The sequence below is a fragment of the Opisthocomus hoazin genome, chromosome 1, assembly GCF_030867145.1.
Source record: "Opisthocomus hoazin isolate bOpiHoa1 chromosome 1, bOpiHoa1.hap1, whole genome shotgun sequence".
Classification (NCBI taxonomy): domain Eukaryota; kingdom Metazoa; phylum Chordata; class Aves; order Opisthocomiformes; family Opisthocomidae; genus Opisthocomus; species Opisthocomus hoazin.
In genome coordinates this window covers 108,946,597-108,967,698 of record NC_134414.1, presented here as the reverse complement: position 1 = coordinate 108,967,698, position 21,102 = coordinate 108,946,597, and the positions used below count along the sequence as shown (strand labels likewise).

At 43.4% G+C, this 21,102-nt stretch overlaps 1 protein-coding gene across 2 annotated transcripts in view; it reads left to right on the top strand.

Annotated features, from left to right (window-relative positions):
* The window catches only part of HUNK (hormonally up-regulated Neu-associated kinase), a 60,413-nt gene that overhangs the window by 25,224 nt on the left and 14,087 nt on the right, over nucleotides 1–21,102 (top strand). For both annotated transcript variants that reach the window (XM_075432968.1, XM_075432978.1), the window contains exons 3-6: nucleotides 4,839–4,894; nucleotides 10,419–10,554; nucleotides 12,412–12,539; nucleotides 18,040–18,175. In XM_075432968.1, the coding sequence (XP_075289083.1) occupies nucleotides 4,839–4,894; nucleotides 10,419–10,554; nucleotides 12,412–12,539; nucleotides 18,040–18,175 (456 nt within the window). The remainder of the gene's footprint in view (nucleotides 1–4,838; nucleotides 4,895–10,418; nucleotides 10,555–12,411; nucleotides 12,540–18,039; nucleotides 18,176–21,102) is intronic.

Genomic DNA, 21,102 nt, shown 5'->3' with positions numbered 1-21,102 from the left:
GGCATTCTCTTCTGGAGTAGTCTGTTGTAAACAAACTAAACATTGTTTTAGCGAAGACAATAGGCTGAATTCCTCTTTTACAGAGACAACTGCATTGAATTCAGTGACGACGTGACTGACAGAAGAACCAAGCTCCATAAATAATATTTTGATAACAAAGCCTTTGAAATGTAGATTGAACTGGTGAGGGACCCAAATCTCTGCAACCTTTCCAGCTCACCTCCGGCTCTTGCATGGGGATAGAAAGTGGGCTTGCAGTATGGTAGTTAAGGAGTGATTTTTTTTGTGGTGATTGTTCTGATTAAAAAGAAGATGCAGGAGACAGCAGCCAACCACTGCTTCTTTGCAGCTGCTTGCTGGTGAAACCTTCCTTCTCATCCCTCCTCCCCCAGACAAGAGATAAAGTGTGAAATGCAAAAACTTCAATTTTGCTGTCTGATGCCTGCAACGGCACTGAATAAGCTGCTTTCAAAAGCACACTGAGCTGACAGCTGAAGCCTGGGGTAGCTCGCTCAGTGAAGCAGGCTCATGTGCTGCTCAGTGGAGTCACTGGCTGGAGTTGGGGTTTCCAAAGTGGTCTGTGAAGCTCGGAGCAACATCAGAGAAAAATCAGCCGCATCAACAGCAGAACAAACTCCCAAACACGCCATGCCATGAAGAAGGCGTGTTTTGAAATACAGGGAACGCCGATTGTACGCTGCTGGCTTCACAAGCTGACAAGGAATAAACATATGCTGATTCTCCAGATTGTGGTAGCTTGATCTTTTTTGTCTTTGTAATTCCTAGAATTGACGAACTTGTACCACAGTTAGATGCTCTCATCATCCTGGAACTAACCCCTCAGGAAAAGGAAACATTTTTTGTTCCTTTAGTATTTAATCACTGAGGGTGTTTTGAAGATTTTCAGCAATGAATGCTGAAAATTTGCTGAAGGGGAAAAAAAAATAAAAATCCTTGAGTCCTATTTTTTGAGGAGCTGAGACAGTAAGGAGCAAGATCACGTTTACTTCGAGCAGGGAAACTGAAGGTCTCCAGCAGCTGCGTTTCTTCTCCCCACCTCAACCCCACGCAGCCTAGCACATGCTGCTGGTATAAGGGAGTGCTTGCCCAGCCCTTCCAGTTGCAAAGCAGCTGTGTCCAGCTCTAGGAACCCACCAAGAAGTGCAAGCCACGTGCAAAACTATGAGGACCTTTGAGTCTGCAGGGACCTGCATGGGTACCTGAGGTTCAATGCTCTGGGCCTTCCCATTGACTTCAGCAAGGGCTTCACTTGCTGGGTGTATCGTAAGTTGAGGAAACTCGCATTCTCACTTGCAGTATGCAGCTATTAGAAACGTGCAAAAAACTCCACAGACTAAGATAAATAAGGTGGTATGTTTGCATTTATTTGTTAAGCTATTTATAATATAGTGCATGAAATTCAGGGTTCCCTAGCATTTTTGGGTGCAATGGTGCTACTTTTTCCATTGCAATGAATTAGTGTAAACATTCAAACAAAGCAGCAACTAAGGTAAGGCTCTCTTTGTAAAAAATAATGAAAGTTTGAATCAGACAGAACCAACATAGTAATGCATTTAGGAAGTTGGGGGGAATTGGTCCTGCCTGCAGGATGAGCCTAAGGCAGATGCGCGATTGGATTGTACCACTGCACTTTTTGTCAAAAAGAAATAGCGGGTAATCTGGTGCGTTGTTAGAAGTCACCTAAAGTATTCGCTGAATAACCCTTCTGTCCTGACAGGTGCAGATCTTGCCCAGACACGCAGGCTCTGTTTGCCCGTCTGCTGTCCTGGCTGCGGGTACCTGCCACCTCGGTGCCCCACTGCCAGCCTGCTGCAGGGGCTCGGGCTGCCCGAGGGTCCTGCCTGGTGCCCACCCGCATGTCCACGTTTGTCTGGCAGCGGCTCGCCAGATATGGCTCAGTCTGGAGATTTTTGGTTTGGTTTTGTGCGGCTTTTGCTTCGCATTTCTAAGGCTGGTTCATGTGGAATCTTCTCGTTAGGTTGTATCAAGGAATAAAACACTGTTGTACTAGCTCCCGGTGTCACACCAAAAAAACTGCTTTCATATTGACATGGGTTGACAAAAATGTGGTGCATATGGGCTATTAGATCAGTTACCGCTCACCAGCAAATCTGCTGAGAATAGACATATGGCTAAACAACTTTAATTAACCAGGTCTGATTGCACTCTATACTGAGGCTATATTTAATTTTTTCTTTTTCCTCTAATAGCTTTAAAATGGCCTGTAATATTTACCTTTAGTTTTATTTTTGTAACCTTGAATCCTTTTAAATATCTGTTCTTGTGTTTATTTTTAGCCCTCCTGTCATCATTTATTGTTCTAATTGCCTGCATGTCTTTTTTTCTCAACTAACCGCTTTCATCTATCTCTTCCCTTGCCTTTATTTTTGCAGTTTAACCTCTTCTTGGCTAATGTTTAGTATACTCAGATCTTCCAAATGGTCTTTCTCCTTACTTTGAGATACCGTACTGTGCATTGCAGTGTGTGATCCAAAGCTCCACGTGTTGATTTCAGTTAAACTTTGGGTTTGGGATTTTTTGTTTGTTTTTTCCCTTTTTTCCATACTGCTTTTATGGCAGTGTCTGCCGTTACATTCCCCGCCCCGATATCTTTCTGCTAATCATGCTGTCTGTGAAACCCTCCACCTGCAAGCAATAAAGATGCGAGACAGGAAGAAATAAGCCCTTTTTTGGCAGCAGAGGGGAGCAGAAGTGGGTTGGTCCAGATCCATCTGCCATGGCACGTCCTCCTTGTATCAGGCCATTTCTTGGCGGCAGCGGTTGCCCTACGAGGGAAGCTCCTTTCGGAGGACACAGGGCACATGGAGGCTCCTGCGGATGAGGCGAGGGATGCCGTGGATGCCAGCCGGGCTCATGGGGTGCACGGCCCGGAGCCGGTGCTTGCCCTCGGAGCAGGAGGGGCGCTGGAGAGTGGGCTCTTTGTAGGCTGGGTCATGGTCAAAACACGGCCAAATGTGGTTACATCTCTGCCATGGTGTTTGAAATTAGCTGTCACTTTTAATATGGCTGGTTTTCTCAAGTTAACACACTGGGTTATTGCCAGTGGAGGGAACATAATCCCCTCCTCCTGTCTCTCGGGCTGGTGCTTTATTGACTGAGTTACGTTGCTCCTCCAAGAAGAGGACTGCTGCAGAAGGCAGTCCTCTCCTCGGGAGGTATTTGTCTGGACACTCTAGAAAAGCCTGGATATTGCCCCTGAATACCTGCAATTTGCAAAATACTGTCCTTTGATAGATTTATGTAGTATTCTCCCTACTTCTGTTCACACATGAAGCAAGGAAAATCTGCAAGTAATGCTCTCTGGGGTGTAGAAATATCTGTTTGGAGAAGGTCCTAGTGGTCATATTGATGAAGTGAGTGGCATTCTACGTGCAAGTACTTTTCTGCCTCAGATTTATTTGAAACACAGTATGGGAATAAAATAAAATGGAGAGAAACATTTAAAAAAAGGCTTGGAGTTGGTCACAGCTGTTTTTCTTTCTTTTCCAGATCCTTTCTTGTGGAAGTACTTTGTTTGGTGTGATTCATTTACTTGTCTTATTTTATTAAGCCTTACAGCTTCATCCATAATAGAGGCATCCTTCATTATTCCCTTTGCCTTACAAAGGCAAAATACCATGGATGTCACTGACTTCCCATAATTATAGCTGATGGTTTGATTATCCGGATTTTTCCAAAGCATGCTGGGAGAAGCATCGCTGCCCATCTGAACTATTGATATCCCGGCATGCGGATTGTTAGCAATATATTATGTCTGGCTGGAGGAAAAATCCTTGTGATAAAGACACAGCCAACTGCTAGAAGTCATGGACAAGTTGTGTAGCAACTTAATGATTTTTTTCATGTTATACTTAATGCTTAGTCTGTACAGTTTGGGGTTTTGCAGTGGGGTTTTTTTGAGGGGTGATCTCTGGGATTATTTGCTGAAGTAGAACATGGCTTAGGAAAGCACAACCATGTTCTTAGGTGATGAAAGGGCACATGTAAAGTGAACAATGCGCTGATGTACATATCAGAAGGGTTGGTCGTCTTGTAGTAGGAGACCACTTTCATTTTATCCTCTCTCTCCTGAAACTGGTCCCGGCTCTGATCTGTGCAGTGGCTCTGTGGGGTCGGTCAGGGTGACATGGTAGAGAAAACACTAACATGACCCTTGGAAATTGTGTGTGGCTTCTTGTGTCGGCTTTGTTACTGGCCTTCTGGCTGGCATTGGGCAAATCGTTTCAATCCTTCAGCCCCAGTTTTCACGTCTAGTGTATGGGAGTAGCAATGCTGACTGCCCGTGTAAGGAGTTTGGATGCTTCATCCCCAGGGAAGGTTGATTCTGGTCTCCTTTGTAGACAGTAGCAGAGGACAGACGTTTGACTCCTCAGATCTCTGCAGAAGAAGGTTTATCCTTCAGCTGTGGCCAGTGAAGAGCCTTTGGTTGTGAAGAGTAATGAGAAAGTGACCTCTGATTCCAAAAACGTATCTTTGAAATGGTTCCAGTGTATAAGATTTCTGCAAACTTTTAAGTACATGAGAAATTTGAAGAACCTGATTAATTATAGGATGTACTGACAAATGTTTATAAAGTCATTTTGTGCCTGAAGAATAGGTGTGAAACTGTGTGTGAAAGCACTGGTAATTTTGCAGAGGAGACAATGCATGGGGCTTTCTGCTTTCAATATGGAACTGTGTGCACTGCTTTCATTTTACACATTATTATAGCTGAATCTTTTATATACACTGATGAGAGTGATGGGAAGCTGCTTCATTATTTTGGAGGCTCACTCAAAATATTTTATTTCTTTCAGAGACTTGAAGATAGAAAATCTGTTGCTAGATGAAGACAACAATATCAAGCTTATTGGTATGAAACCAGTTTGGCAATTCCAGTAATTAAAATTGCTAGTTTTATAAAGAGAGTTTTTGAGACTTCATAATCCTTCATGTGACAACTGCTAATGTTGCTGCAGAGAGGAGCCGAGAGAGTATAGATAGCAATCAAGCTGTTCCTGACAGCATCTTGTGAAAGAAATGTTCCAAATAATTCAGCTTTAACTGGGTATGGGAATAATTCTTCATCTTTTAACAAACAGCTTTCATATTTAGATCGGGAACTTTGTAAAGAATTAAAGAATTGACACCACAGAAGTAATTTATTTTATTATCTTGATTATTTCATATTTACTAAGGATTGGATTCTGCCCCCATATGCATATGCTTCCACTGAAGTCAGTGGGAGTTGCACACATTTTTAGCAGCTGGCAAAATTTGGTCTTATATTTATATTCGTTAAATTTGCTTCCAGCACCCAAGACGAATTTGGTTTAGAGGACTGTTAAAAAATAAAAAAGATCAATGATAGAGTCTTGATTGTATTCGGGTATCAGTTGTATGCAGCGCTTGACTCATTCAAGTTGTGCAGACATTTTAGATTAATCATCAGTGGGTATAGTCTCTCACTGCCTCTGCGCAACTCCCATTAATGTTAATGTGGGCATTGAAAAGCAAATATGCCCTTCACAAAAAAACCCCAAACATCTGTTTGTATTTATCTCCATTCCTACACTTTTGCCAACAGCAGTGTCTGTCATTGCAGACTTGAAAACTCAACTGACTGACTTTCTTCAAAAGGTTTCATGATCTGAAAAGTGATGAAAAACACTTAACATTCGGGTCAAATGGGCACTCACTGTAACACATGAAGCACGTGCATCTCTAAACAAACAAGAGGAGGATGGTTAATGAAATCTGAAATAATCAAAATTTACTTAGGGAATTCAGCCTTTGGAAACATTACCCTGAGTTTTAGTCATTCCTCTGTAGCAAATCAACTGACTGGGAAAATAATAGCAAAAGAGAACTGTGCATTACCTCAGCTACGGGTCAAGAGGATACCGATATGTTGCCATGAATCATTCATCAGTAATGACGGATACCACCCATTATCTTGATTTAGCAGATAAGTGAGACCAGATGGTTTGCAACAGTGCTGTATGAACATCTGATAAATTTGAAAAATTTCTATAACTTTCCTGTTATTGGGTGTTTGATTACACAACAGTATGTGAACTTGACATCCAAACCCCGACCTAATCAGATGATACATCTGCAATTAAAACTTACATGCCAAAAAATGACTTCAGAACTGTTCCTGCAGTTTCATTTGCTTCAGTTACATAGAAAGGTCTCCTCGCAGTGGGTGGCGTGGGAAGAATAGAGAAAAGAGACAGTTCGATCTTCCGTAGCCTCACTGGCGTTTAAATAAATTGTCCTCGGGTCTGCAGCCTGATGTTTTAAGCAAAGCAGATTGTACACAGTATGTATTTTAAAACAAAGCAATTAAATCCCACCGTCCAGCTGGGTAAGTTATAGAAACATTAAGGTTGCTTTATTAGTAATAATTTTGTTGTAAGTAAAACCAGATTTAATGTCACAGTCAGCTCATGCTGTATCTTGCTAGCGATGCTGGTGATCTCTGGTTGTTCACCCTGAAGAAGCAGTGCCTCCGTTGTTCATGCTCTGTCTGCTGTGCTTGCGGGGAAAGCTGGAGTGGGGGCTGCAGGAACCAGCCTCAGGTCCCTGGAAAACCTCTCCTCACTGACACATCTTCTCCAGGTGGTTGCAGAAGTAGTGCTTGAGCTGCTGCGCAGCTTTCCATTGCCACCAGGTTTTCCCAGGACAAGGAAAACTTTCTAGCACCCATCTGTGGCTGGTGGAATAGACCAGATATTTTACACCTCTTCCTCTTCCCCGTATGTTCCCTCACTCAGCTCATTCAGTGCTTAGTACAATGTTTTATGTAGTCTGTCTTTCAAGAAACTGGTGGATCAGTTGTGTCATCACATAGTCCTGCCCAGGAAGGTTCTTGAGGAGTGAAGAACAGGTTTTGAGAAATTATGTGCTGCTTTTCATGCTTGGGAGAAGAGACTCTAAGCCCAGCTCATATTAACTGCTTTGGAGCAGGCGCTTGGTCTCCATTTCTTGTGCAGCAACAAACACACTAATACCTGATAAAAATGTTGCTTTTGTAATACCTGTGAAATAAAGAAAAAGCACCATAAAGGAAAAAGAAAAGGTGGAATGAAGATTAAAAAATCAAAGTCCCTGCTCATTCCTGCGTTTCAATGAGAACTGAATCCCTTGAGTCCCTTTCTTCACCCAGCTGCTTAATGGCACCTTGCTTTTGTTACTCTTTTCAGCTACGTGACAAGGTGGTTTAGAATATGTTCTTAGATAGTATTATTAGAAAAATTCTCTTTGCTGTGTTATGTGGACTTAGCTGTCTGTTAAGTCTCAAATCTAAGAACATCAGAGCTGGAAATGCTGAAAGTAATTCACCTCTTTCCATCTGCCAGCCCATGGTGGTAGGTGTCTGATAAGGGTGCCGTGAAAAGCCACTCAGGGGCCATGCAAAGTCCTTGGCGTCCTGCTTGAGGAGCAATGGCACCAAAAGGACACTGCCAACACGCAGCTCTGCTGAGCTCTGTGGAGCTCTGCTGGTCAAACTTCTCCACGAGCTTGGTGCTAAGTCTTCTGTTATTAAATAACTCTTTCCCCATTCCAACTGTCACAGCTTTAGAGATAGCCATATAACCATAGCTTAATGTTGATTTCCTGGAGGCGTTAAAAGAGTAGTAGTGTAATGCGGTGCTTCGATAGTAGGAGCAGTGGGGGTGGTGGAGTTTCCATGTCATAATATTTACTTTGGAAAACCAAGTGTGGCCTTTGATCTAAATTCTGTAATTAGTTCGGCTTATTGAAAGGAAACCCAAGACAGGCAGGAATGGCAGTGAAATTATCAGTGCTGTTGGTAATACCCTTCTTATCAAGATCAGCAGTGCATCCTTAGTAAAGGTCACACTGCGATCATGATGTGCTGCCACGGTGTTAATAACAACATTCCCAATTCTTTTGCAGCGAAGTCCCTGTCCCAAATATGCACGTGTTTGCACACATTCTGCATGTCAACAGGCACTAGGAAAGAAAGAAGAGTATACCAGCCTAGATTAAATGAATGAGCTGAAAAAAAAAGAATGAATGAGTGAATAAGGTGTTTAAAGTTTAAGCAGATAAAATAATGACAGCCTCCACTCGAGTATACCTCCATTGATAATGATAAAGGGATGCTGATTTACACCATCTCAGAATATAGCACTTCTATACTTCAATTATGAAACATTATATTACAGTCAAGTAATTTTGAGGTGGTCTGACACAGTAGGGTAAAGACCATGGATAATACTGTGTGGAGACATTATTTCTAGGAGTTTTTAAAAGTATTTTACAGTTACATTAACTCATCTTGGGCCATAGATAATAAATATGTTAATTAAGTAAATGGATCCTCGAAAGTATTTGTTTAAGCCCCAGGGATAACACATATGTAGCAGAGACGATTAAGCAGCGTTCAGAGACAATTGTTTCCCATCAGAGGTAAGGAAATTGTCTTGATCCTCGCTTCAGATTTGACAATGTTCTCCAGCAAACCCCTTTGAGCCTCGTTAGATGTTAAATATGGTGATACTTGCTCTCTCCTCTGCTTGTCTCACTCTCAGAAATGCAACCAGTCAAGTGGAAAGCACTGTGCGGTCATTTGGGCACTCCAGCTCACATAGTCATCTTTATAATTGCATTTTTTTGTAAGCATTATTGGTTTTTTGCCTGCTTTTGTAAGGGAGCAAGGCTTATGTGACCGCCCTGTCAGGGCACTTCTGATATCTTCAGGAACTCCTGTCTGGTTTCAGCCAAATTTAACGTGGGGTAAAAGCTAAAGGACAGACCATTACTTCAAGTCTTACGCAAATCAGTAGGCAGATAGAGGAGAGAGACCCAGATAAATGACTCTGTGGAGAGAGAGTGTTGCGTGGCCTCAGCAGTTGCCTGCTGCGTTCGGCCGGCCAGCTGTGATGCCGTTAGCCCAGCCAGGCCGGTGGGTAGCACGCCCAGAAAGCTGCTGTCTTCCGAGACACGCGGATGCAAGACACAAGCCTGTTGGCAGAGGATCCAGCGGTCTGCTTCTCCTGACCGCCTCATTTCTGTATAAGGCAGCTTTCATTTTAAACACGCATGCTTTCTGGGAATTTTTAAAAAAGACTGGATCGGAAAAAAAAAGGAACAAAACAGATGTCAGTGTTCTTCATAGCGGTGGTTTTGTTGTTGCAGCTGCCATCAATAACAAGTTATTAATAAACGCGATCATCTTTGTGACCTCACTAGATCCGCTGCTCCTGGATGTGTTGCCCTGCGGCGAAGGCCGTTAGCCCAGCCTGTCAGCTTTGCCCATGTCATCCTCCTCCTTGCAAGCTTGTCTTGCTTCTTCCCCTTATCACGTGGAGTTGTTTGACTTCACCTTCAATACCCTTTGCAACCTCTCCTCGCCTGCTACGTCAGCTCTGGTTTCATAATTGCTTCCTCGCCAAGCGTGGGCTGCCACTAGGCAGGGTGGGCTCGCGCTCCCCTCGCTGCACATTGCCCCCAGCCGCTTCTGCTGCTGGTGCGGCTCTGTCTGCCTTTCTTCCCTTGCTCAGTGGTTTAATTTTTAAGCTCCTTCCCTAAACCCAGCTGAGCCCGCAGCCGTAGCAGTGCTGGAGCAGACGGGGGAGCTTTTGGGAAGACCCTTCTCAGCGCCAGCCTGGTCTAGGGTCTGCTGAGAGCCCTTGGGAAACCACAGCCCTCTTCCGTGCAGGGGGCTGCCTCTTGCCTCTGGTCTGCTCACAGTGCCAGCCTTTGCCAGTCCCTTGTTATTATCGCCAGCAAAAGAGAGTCTGATCCAGCCAGGGGTCAGAAATCATAACTCAAGGCAGAAGTCGGGGAGGGGGGGAATCGAATCAACACATTCCCCTTCTTGCTCCAAGATCTCCCTGTGTTATTTCAGAGCCGAAATGCTGACTCTGCAACCCTGTGCATTGCCACAGTAGTCCCAGAAAGCAACCCCCGCCCCCACCTTACGTCTTACAGCTCATTTACACGATTTAGAGGAAAATGTTGAAGAAGTCCCACTTAAACTTGCTCTCTCAGTAGCACACTGCAGCAGTACGGAATCCACGACAGCCCGAGGTGGCTTTCTGCTCTATGCCCATCACGTCATGCCTGGGACAAGCTCAGGTCTGGTTGTTGCCATCCAATTACCAGTGAAATGTAGTTGCTTTGTGTATGACATATTGATAATCGTACACATTCTAAGACTTTTTTGTTATTGCTCGTGGAAATCTCTTGTTATTTAGCACCTCAGAGGAACGAATTGTATAAAATTATTGCATGTAGATGATTTTTTTTCTTAGGCAGTTCGTTGCTTAGCTTTTGGAAAAAAATGTGGGTTTTTTTCCTTGTGTTCTAGTGCAGTTTTACTGTATCTGTCTCTTTCATAACTCTATCTGTGCCTTTCACAGACTTTGGATTGAGCAACTGTGCAGGCATCTTGGGTTATTCTGATCCATTCAGCACCCAGTGTGGGAGCCCAGCATATGCAGCCCCTGAACTTCTGGCAAGGAAAAAATATGGGCCCAAAATAGACGTTTGGTCCATGTGAGTTACTTTCCTAATTTATAATTGTTATTACTGTCATCGTTATCCATTGCTTAAATAAGAAACATTATTCGTGTATTTGGTTACTCCAAGCAATAAAATCTGTTTAATTAGTATGACTCTGGGAACTAAATTGCACAGATGTCTTGTTTTGAAATAATCTATATGTACCTGTATATAGATCGCTAGAGCATATAGCATGGAGAGATTTCAGTAAAGCACAACTGTTGATCAGTGATGTTCAGACATAGTAGAAGACATGGCCCTGGCACAAGAGGACCAATACCTTTTTAAGTTTTCTGCAAAGGATGCTCAAGCATTCACATGGGCTTTGAGCACTATCCGCAGTCAGCTTTAACAAGAAATGTGAAATCGAGTCAGGTCATCACTGAAAGCACAGTCGTTAAAGAGGAAATAAAAATGGCCAGAAAACTTGTGAGCCTTAGTGAGCTTACTAGTGTTCAGGCAAAAGAACACACAGAATTCCCTGGTGCCAGAGGCAGAGGAAGCTACAAAGTTGTTTTGAAGTCAGTGAATTTGTCTGCAGTACTGTTGTAGACTGTGCAACTCCCACTACCCTCTTGTTGGCCATGGACATGGTGTCGGTTATCCTTGTCAATCCTGGAGAGGAATTAGCTGAAATCACTTGAGTTTTAGCTTTAGTTTCAGTATCGATAGATTTTTCCCTCACCAAGTGGGGATAATAACATTTGTATAAATGTCAATGAAATAACAGAATTATGGTAATTCCCAAGCTGAAGTATTTGGAATGCTTGGAAAATGTAGTGTACCGTATAAGCACTACTATTGCTAAGAGAGATTGGCCATAGTTTGTATGTGAGACTAGGACCTGGCTTAAATTCATCTCAGTTTGACACTGTGGGTCTCCTGTTGCACCTCAAGGCTCTTTAGAACTTCCTCTGCTGAAGCCTACTTTGCAGTCTGTCCTCCAAGGAGACCCACAGGTTGATCATTGCATGACTACTGAATTTCTTACTCCACCCGTGGGCCATCCGTCCACATCAAGGGTGAGAGTACCAGCCCTGAGGAACCCAGGCAAATAGCACGGTCATTCTTGTAAACCATTTAAAATTCTTCAGTAATAATGTCCTGCTCTGTTTTTAATTAAAAAAAAAGAAAGTGTGGTTAACTCCACTCCTTCCTCATGTCTGAACAAATTATCTCTGTGATCACGGTTTGTGACACCACACCAGTTTATTTTCCTTCTGTTCACATACGTGCATTCAGTAGTCTGGGGAAACAAATTCCCAAAAGGGAGAAATTCCACTTAAATTGGGTTTAAAGCCCTCTTAAGATGAAAAAGAAGAAGACTGCCCCACCCACTTGTCACTGCTAGTTTTGCTGGGCAGAAGTAATCAGTAAGTTTTCTGCTCTGAAAAATGTAATTGTTCACACCTTGTCTTTGGGCTGCACCAGAGGCCACGGAGGTCAGTGGAAACCTTTGGGCACTGAACCGAGACCAGTGATGTCCCCATTGGTGCGGGCAGTCATTCCACACCCACGGCAGCACCAGGACAAGGCCTCCAAAAGCAGGATGTTTATGTAGCCTGAAGAGAGACTTAGTTGTGGCGTGGTGTTAAGCCGAGGAGTTGCCTAAGAGCTGGGCTCAGTTCTGTGGCTCCCAGCTTATGTCCTACACATTGTGTCACCCTCCATGAGCAAACCTCTGGGAATTCTTGCCCAAATTGTTGTGTGCAATGGAAGAGAGAGCTTTTTTTTCAGTCTTTTTTAATAGCTGTCAGACATTAAAGATGAAGTACAGTCACTAAAACATAAGCTTGAGTTTTTTCTTGTTCCTGATCATTTTGGTTTCTTCTTCTCTATGCTTTGTTTTAGTGGGGTGAACATGTATGCAATGTTGACTGGAACATTACCTTTTACCGTGGAGCCATTCAGCCTGAGAGCTTTATACCAGAAAATGGTGGACAAGGAAATGAACCCTTTTCCAACCCAGCTCTCTACAGGTAATCAAGGGTGTGTGCTGGGACCTGTTCAAATCCAGTTGGTCAGAACCATTATGTTGAATTCTGGATTGTGAGTCATGCTGCCGACATGGCACGCTAATTGTGAAAAATAGCCTTTTTTTCATTTTAGCCTCCAAAAGGTCTGCGGGAGTTGCTGTAGTATAACTCCTTTTGCTTTGATTTCTGTATGTAAGCTGGAGAAGTGCCAACCTGTGCTGAATATGAGAGGTACAAACCTGTGAAAATCTGTGAAACTGCTTTTGTAGAGTAGTTGGTCAGTTTTGCATGTTCAGAAGATTTTAGTGTAGGGTATGGATGCATGAACACATTATTTTGCAGTAACAAATTCCTGGGCATTATCATGGCTAGGGCTGAGTGATAAGCTACCTTGAATGACCTCACATTTATTGTGGAATAATGACATGCACACATAAAGTTATTTTGGGACAGTGGCCTGTGATAACCTTTGTGTGTTCACAAAATGCAAAATTGCTCATGTATTTGTATTAGAAATATTAATTCCCACTTCAAAGTCACATCACTAGGCAACAAAATCATTTTTCAGCTTATAGCAAGACCGTTGTCAGCATTTGGAACAAAGTCTGTTTTGTAGTTGGGTTTTATTTTTGTATGCTAAATTTATTGTTCATGGAGAGCTTCTGTTCTCATTATCTGGCAGCCTGTTTACAAGGGGCATTCAATAAAATTAAAAGATTGCAAATAGAAAAAGGGTAACAGAGCATACATTTTCACTCAGTACACTAAGAATGGCAACCATTGTTATGGGGGAGAATAGAAAACCCTTGGAAATTGTAGCACAAGTTGAATTCTCCAAGTATGGATTTACCTGCATACGAAAGAGGTAGCTCGTTAAGGATTTTCTCACGCAGGTCATCTGTGGATGAAGAAGAGTATGTTGTTCCTTGTTCCCTCAGCATCTGTATGAAACAAACTTTTCCTGCCAGCAGCTCCTATTGCTGGTGTATTTTAGAGTGGTAGGTTTACAAGAGAGCTGGGATGCTGCAAGTCTCGTAGTCCATTCAATGCAATTAGAGTGTTTGGTATTTCCATTCTGGAGAGTTCCTGTTAGGATTCTGTTGCACAAAATGGCTATTTTAATGTTCTAGCACGTGGCCTAAAGCCCCACTGAGTAAATTAAGAGAAAGATTATACTGACTGTTTCGTGCTGTACTGATCTAGATGCCAAATCCTGCATCAATTGCAAAGTTACTCTTGAATTCAGGGACTTGTGTGTCATAGTAAACATCTACCAATTTTGGCAAAAAAATTACCAATCTTACCTCCCAGAGTGAGGCTTTTACCAGTAAAGAGCAGTTATATGATGCCTGTGTAGTGTCTTTGAACCAATAGACTCTTTCCCCAATCATTTTCTTTCAGTTGTCTTTAAGTGGGAGATTTCACTGACTTCACTGGGACAACTCATGTGTTAAAGGCTGAATCACCCGCGAAAAGCCTGTAGAAGGCGGGTAGACAGACCTTGGGTAGCAAAAAAATAACATCACTTTTGGCAGGTTGCATATTACTGTTTCATTCATCCTACCATTTCATCATGGAGATCAAATTTTCTCACAGATGTGTCTCTCTATCACTTGTAGCTCACTGACACGGTGGTCTCCAGTGAAAATGGAGATGTTTATCCTGTGAGAACTATAGCAGCTTGAACTTTCAGAAATGATGGCGAATTAATGGAATAGATTTTAATGTGTCAACTTTTACTCACTGTGAACAAAGGTACACATCAGTTCTTGATCTAAGTCAGTGACCTTGCGCATTCACTGACATGGCAAACTGTGATTTAAGATTATATTTGTTCTAGCCATGGTTAGGCTTTGGGTCAGTAGGTAGGAATTCTGCTCCTCTGCCAGTTGTTGTGTTCGTTAACTTCTTAGGCTTATGGATCTTTTTCTTTAATCAGGCTTTCTTTTTCTGTAAATTCATATACAGAGAATTTTTGCAGGAGTCCGTTTTGCTTGTTCAGTATGTTGTCTTTCAATATTTCATTTCACAGTTACTGAACACACAGTCCCATTGTAATAGTAGCCAGTCTTATCACTAGCGGGAGTGTATTTTATTTGTATTAGTTAAAACATTGAGTGACTGAGTGCCCAGAGCAACTGTGTAGCAACAGGGAATATTTGGAGTTAGTGTTTGATTTTCCCATTTAGGAAACTGTTTTTCATTAAGCTTCTTAAACAAAACAGCTATCTGATTATTGATTTTGGTGAGCAGAGTTCAGTTGTCCAGGAAGTTGGTGTACACCTTGCACACATTCCCTGGTTATCCTCAATTTACCGCTTCTGTGTGTTCATGGTCTTCCTTCTGGAGCTGAGAAATGAAGCAGAGATGAGAAGAGCCGTTGTCTACCCATGCCTGTAGTTTAGATGAAGGATTTTATTAGGTGGACCTCACTGGTGGCTTGTGAAATGACCTCGTTGCATTTTCTCTGTCCGGTTTTGTAAGCAACACCCGTGCGCCACATTTTAACCAGGCACACCCTAAGCGTGAGCAAGACACGGAGCTGGTTTCAGTCATGATGAGGAACGTGAAGACAGCAGAGGTCTTGAAGTCCCCACTGAAGCGCCCTCCGTTTCTGTTCGTTGCTGAGCTCTGTACGTCAAGGGAAGTTAAAGAGAAATGTAGCTTCTTGTGACGCTGATCTCTCATTTGTCAAGAGAACAACATTTACCCCAAAATTATAGCGTGGGAACAAAACTCCGCTGAGCACAGGTCACTGGCTAATTAGATCAGTGCTGTCCTTGAGCTCGTCATTAACGAGGCCTCACATAATGAGGCCCTGGTGGGGTGCTTCACAGCGCCCTTTGTTCGCCAGCCCACTTGGTGCAGCAGGAAAAATTACTTCAGGTGCAGTGGGTCCAAAAATCGATCAAGCAGCTTCATCTTTGCTTCCTGGGGGATTTATTTTGCTGTCCCGCAGCCACAGGGCTAACTGGAAAAGGCTTCTCTCCTCCTCGTACAATCCGACAGCTCAGATCAGCAAAGGTGCTGTTACCCATCTCCTCTGCATTGCCCAGGTCTGGCTGGACAGGGAGCCTTCTGGGGTTGGGGGGTGGATCTTCTCTCCAGAATGTTTCTCCCCAGTCTGGATCTGTTATTTCTGTGCTGCTTCACAAGCCTAACTTAAATACTCTGTCTTTTGCCGGGGCAGGGGGGGATTAAGATTTTTTAAGGAGATTTTAGCTGATTTGGGGACTGAAGGTGGTGATGGAGCGGGGTGGTGTTGGTTTGGGGAGGGGTTATTTATTTTTCTCTGAACCCATGGGATGCCTGTGGTTTCTAACACAGAGATGGTGGAAGTACTGGAGAGAGAGGAGACGAAATGAAAGAACAAGGGGTTTGTTGTTTGCCGTGATGAGGGGTTCTGCACCCGAGGGGCACTCAGGGCACGCAGAGAGCAGTCGTAGCATCAGCTTCCAGGAGTTTTACGAACTTGGATGTGGGGTTTTCCTGCTGCTTCCACAATATTGCTGTTGTAGGAAAACAACAAAGATGCTGGGAAAGATTTAAGTATCTCACATAAATCAGCAATTTGTGAAGAGAGAGCTTAGAAAAAACCCAGCCAATGCCTAGCTGAACCGGTAAATACATGATCGTAACTCTCTCTTCCAAGTCACTCTCCCTCTTCTTTTTGACGGTAGGCCTGCATTGACACAGTTAGCCTCTCAGGGCCCTCTCCAGCTGATACTTGATTTTTGCAGGATGTTGAACACCAAGGTTACCCATGCTGATAGGAGTTGGCACCCATCAGGTCTAACCCTGATTTATTTGAGGAGAAGCCCTCCCCCGTTGGCACGTCAGCCCAGCTGTCCCATCCCATACTACGGGCGGGCTTGGGGAAATAAAAATGATCAAGGGGACGGCCAGGCATAGGTGAAAGAGGGCAGCAGTCTTGTAGAGGAGAATCTGTGAAGGGCATCAGCACTGTGCCTAGGTAAACCCTTACGCCCTTTCCAGATGAGGACATCGTGGCCTCATGGGTGGGCATTTTATTCTCCTTAAGCTGGATGTGGGAATGGTGATTCATAAGGGTTTCTCTGTGTTTGCTGGTGGAGAAGACACGTCATGGCTGCTCTGCCTCAAAAGAGGTGACGGCGTAGTGCTGAGCGAGCATGCTGTGGTGGTGAGACCAAACGCCTGTAAAGCCAAACAGGAGGACTGGGTCGTAATTTTGCAGTTTTCCAACATCGAGGCGTTAGCGTATCCAGTTTGATCTGCTTGGTAACACAAGCCTTTGAGGGGTTTGGTTGGCCTGCACTGAGCTGTGTTGGCAGGGCTGTACTGCAGCTTACCCAGAAGACACATCCCAGAGGACACCATTCTGTGCCAGTGGTCCTCTGCCAGCCCTGCCCAGGGTGGTTGCGCTAATGAGGAGACGAGTAGACACGACACGCTCGGGAGAGCCTAGGAGGGGAACCACAGCTCTGCTGTGGGAGAGGGTGTGAAAAAACCCTCAAAGTCCTGGCCGTCTGACCTGGAGAAAACTGTGCCGCAGCTGTCGCTTCTGCCTCTTGCTTGCTGTTGACTTCATTTGAGCCTCATTTGGCATCATCTCACTTGACTGTGTCTCCTCTACAAAATCATTCCAATCTTGGTTTTCCCAGAATTAAGTTTCTTTATCTTTCGTGCTGGGAATTGTAGAGAACGTAGTTAACTCTTTACTGTCTTGTAGCCGATAGACTGTATCTAGGCATGATAATTTGAGGAATAAAGGCCAGTCCTAGTTAAAACAGAGTTTCTTTTCAGCTCAGATATGCTCTTCTTGTGAGTCTTTATGCAAATCACTTGATTTCATTGCTCCTAACTATATAAGAAGCACATGACTTAAAAATATCAGAAAAGTACTTTTGAGGGTTTTTTGCCAGAAACTCCCGAGGGATGGTTGAATGTCACTGAAAGTTAAAGGTTCAGTATCTGAAAACAGAACTAGGCCCATTAATTTTACTGTACTCTTTTAATTTGGCTAAAACCTCCTGCAACTGGTTGTAGCTTGGATTGAAGCCAGGAGAGAATTTGTCCTTACAACGTCAAAGGGAGCCCAGTTCTCCATGTCTTCCCTCGCAGCTCTGCATCCCTTCCCTCCACTCACCTCCAGTCCATCTCCTTCTACTTTAAACACAGATTGAGTGATTTGCCTCTGACCTGAGTCCAGCCTCTTGTCCTCATACAAAAAATTAAGTTTTGGCTAACCTGCTCAGAAACTTCAAACAAGCTCTGAAACAAAAGGCGCTTTTTCTCCTCTCCTTTATGACTCTATAAATCATTGTGACTATAAGTCATTGTTTATTTTGCTTACTAATCCCTTATCATGTTGTGTTTTTTCTCAAGGACGTTAGAGCATACCGTAAGGAAAAATTCCTTTTTAGTATACTCTTGGTCAGGCTACACACCTGTAGTAACTCAACTACCATGTTAAGTCATAAAGCAAAAGACATAGCTGTTGTTTTTCTTGATTTCTTCACAGCGGCCATAAACTTTCTGCGGTCTCTACTGGAGCCAGATCCTGCAAAGAGACCAAACATCCAGCAGGCACTTGCAAATCGCTGGCTTAATGAGAATTACCCTGGGAGAGCACCACCCAATGTCACATATCCAAACAGGTACTGTGCGAAAGAGTGGAGAGAGCCTGCCAGGGTGTATATACATTATGTATGTTAAAACATGAACAACTCCTGTGTTTCAGTTCCATTTGTGTGGCAACATCCTAGTGCATTTTCCAGGGTTGCTTTTGTGACTCCATCCTACAAGTTCTTAAGATAGGCCATTGAATATCCGCTGTTTGAAATGGCCAAATACAATACCATAAATTAGAAGCTGGCATACGATGCGTTATTTGCAGGGTGGTCTGGGGTGCAGATCATATGACTAATTGACTCCAGACCTTGGAATGGGTATGTGTGACAGATAGTTCTCATCTTCTCCTTGTTTGTCAGTATTTTCCAGTAGAGGCCATGCTTATTGGTGATACGTCCATGAGGTTCTGTGGATTAGGTAAATACGCAAACCGCGGTGAGAAAGGTCCGAGTTAAATGATCTTGCTTTGTTGCTTGTTGATCTTGAATATCTGTGTAGTGCTGAATGCATGACTAAATTAAAACAGGGAACAAATCTCAAGGCCAGTCATACATCCATCTGGGGAAAAAGAAAGATAGTTGTGGTCCACTTCACTTCTTCGCTTTCACTAGACTTGCTTGACTTGTGTAGAGTCAACACATGAGCCAGCCAGCCTCGGCTCTCGTTACAGTCAATGGAGGGAAATAAGGGCACATTTTGTGGAACGATTCATCTGAATTCTTTTTGATTCTGCAGTACGATGACTTTGTGCCTAGGAGATCCAAGTTCCTCTCCAGTGACTGTAAATGGAGCCTCAGGCAACTCACTTAGAAATATATGTCTGTATTTGATCAGATAAACCCTCCTTGCAGTATCAAAGCCCTGCAGCTGTGTCTCATACACAATCCAGTACCTGCAGAGGATTCACTGTAGGCATTCCTAGCTCGCAGGCCAAGATCCTAAGTAACACTGAGGCAAAGATGGCAACTTAGAGCCTAATTTTGGCGCTTAAAATTTGATAGTGCCCCAAAATTTCTGTCCTAACTTGCTAAGAGGAGAGTCTCTAAGTGAAGATCCTGACTTCTCCCCTACAGTTTACTCAGTTGCCAGATACCATATATAGTGTGTGCCTAGGGATGTGATGACCTACATTTGTCTGAACATCTGAACCACTGTCGTCCACCCAAAAATGGCTTGGTGTTCACCAACCAGGCCATCTCTTTGTCTCGGTGCCCTGAAGGACTCAGTCCCAGAGGCACGCTCAAGCCATGCACAGAGCCAGCATTCAGCATTCAGCCCAGCTCACAGCTTTGCTGTTAAGAGTACCTCTCATCCGTTTTCCCCTCTGCTCCACCGCTAGCCAGATGAACAGGCTATGTTTCACAGCCATGAGTCCAGCCCCTGTGGGGCTGAGGCACCTGCAGCCCCCATCTCATACTGCTGAAGCAGGTGACGAGTGCTGCCACTGTTTGATCCTGCCGAGACCTGGACACAAGAAATCGATTTGAGCCCTGAATCTTGGGATAGCCTTTAGGAATTTTTGGAGACCTTTGCCTTGGACGTTGCTGTTGGCTGGCTTATAGGTTGCAGCCCGCACGGTCCTGGCTCCTACCTGAGTCACCTCCCTGTTCCCTCTGCATTGACAGGGAAGGGAAGTGCCCTAATTTAGCAGCAAGCCTTTCCCTTCCAGAGGCAGTGTCTTAAGTTTTAAGTGCTGCATTGCGGAGAATCACTGTGACTATGCCATTCTTTGACCTGAGAACAATAACAGGTTTCCTGTTCTCAAAGTATGGTTGGGTAGATGTTGAGCAGCTTGGATGCCTGGAGGCATCACTAGAGCCAACCACTGAAACAGGGAGGGCAAATGTGAGGCCAACTGCCTGTAATCCTTAGATCTACATGGACAGCATATAAAGATGGCACCTACAAACAATTGTTTCACAAGGAATAAGAGTGGGAACAGGCAGACACATTATCTTGACGTTACTACCCCAAATTTAAGGGCAGTTGAGTCAATATGCATAGTATACTGTCCAACAAAAGGAAAGATGAGTTTCCGTGGTGCATTGCACTGTACTGAAGTATGGCACATATGAACATTGTATGGTAAAGAAAGGGGAAACAAGTGTAAACTGAATGAGTCATTAAGCTAATGAAATCACTGTCATAATGAGTCTAATCAATCTACTAAACGTGGCATCTGTTAAGTGAATGTAAGGGTAACTGAGAGCTGTATGGGTAATTTAATTCTCTTGCTGTGTGGAACTTATCTGTAGAAAAGAGGAAAAAAGACAAATAGGGTTTGAATGTGCTTTTGCTATTCTTTTGCATTTATAGGTACATTTCATGCCTCTGTTTTTGACTTCTTAACTTGCAGTTGTCAGGATTTAGTCAGGTTGTGGCGGAAGTGTCCCTTCTAGAGTCTGCTCTTTGGTGCAGTTAGGTAGGTGACTGACTTACAGAAGAGGCCAGCCTCTATTAGATAGAATAGCTGTGCAATGCTCTTTATTTATGGAGTGCCCGATTAATCATTGTCTCCTAAAGGCAAGCAAATCAAATGGAAGAACAGAAAATGCAGTGCCGAACTACAGAGAGGGCCTAAGTTTGCTCATGTGTATATGTGTATATGGTGATGATAATAATCCTTTCCTATTATAAGCACTTTTAAAGGCAACATGCTATGCGTTGCTATTGAAAAAAATCAGTTACTTTTTTCTTTCTTTCTCATTGCACTGCTTTTGTCATCATTTGGTCTGAAAACCAGAGAAAAGTAGATTCTCCTATCCAAACCCAGGTTTTATGTGAAACTGTAAAGGATAAAAGCAATACAAATTCTTTCCCTCACTTCTTTTTTTGGACAGTATTTCTTTAGTTTAATTATTTGATGCCCCAAGCTTGATCTACCTAGAATTCGTTATACTGGAGCCTTATAAGAAAGTACTCTGTGAAGTTTGTAATATTTAAAGACAAGGCT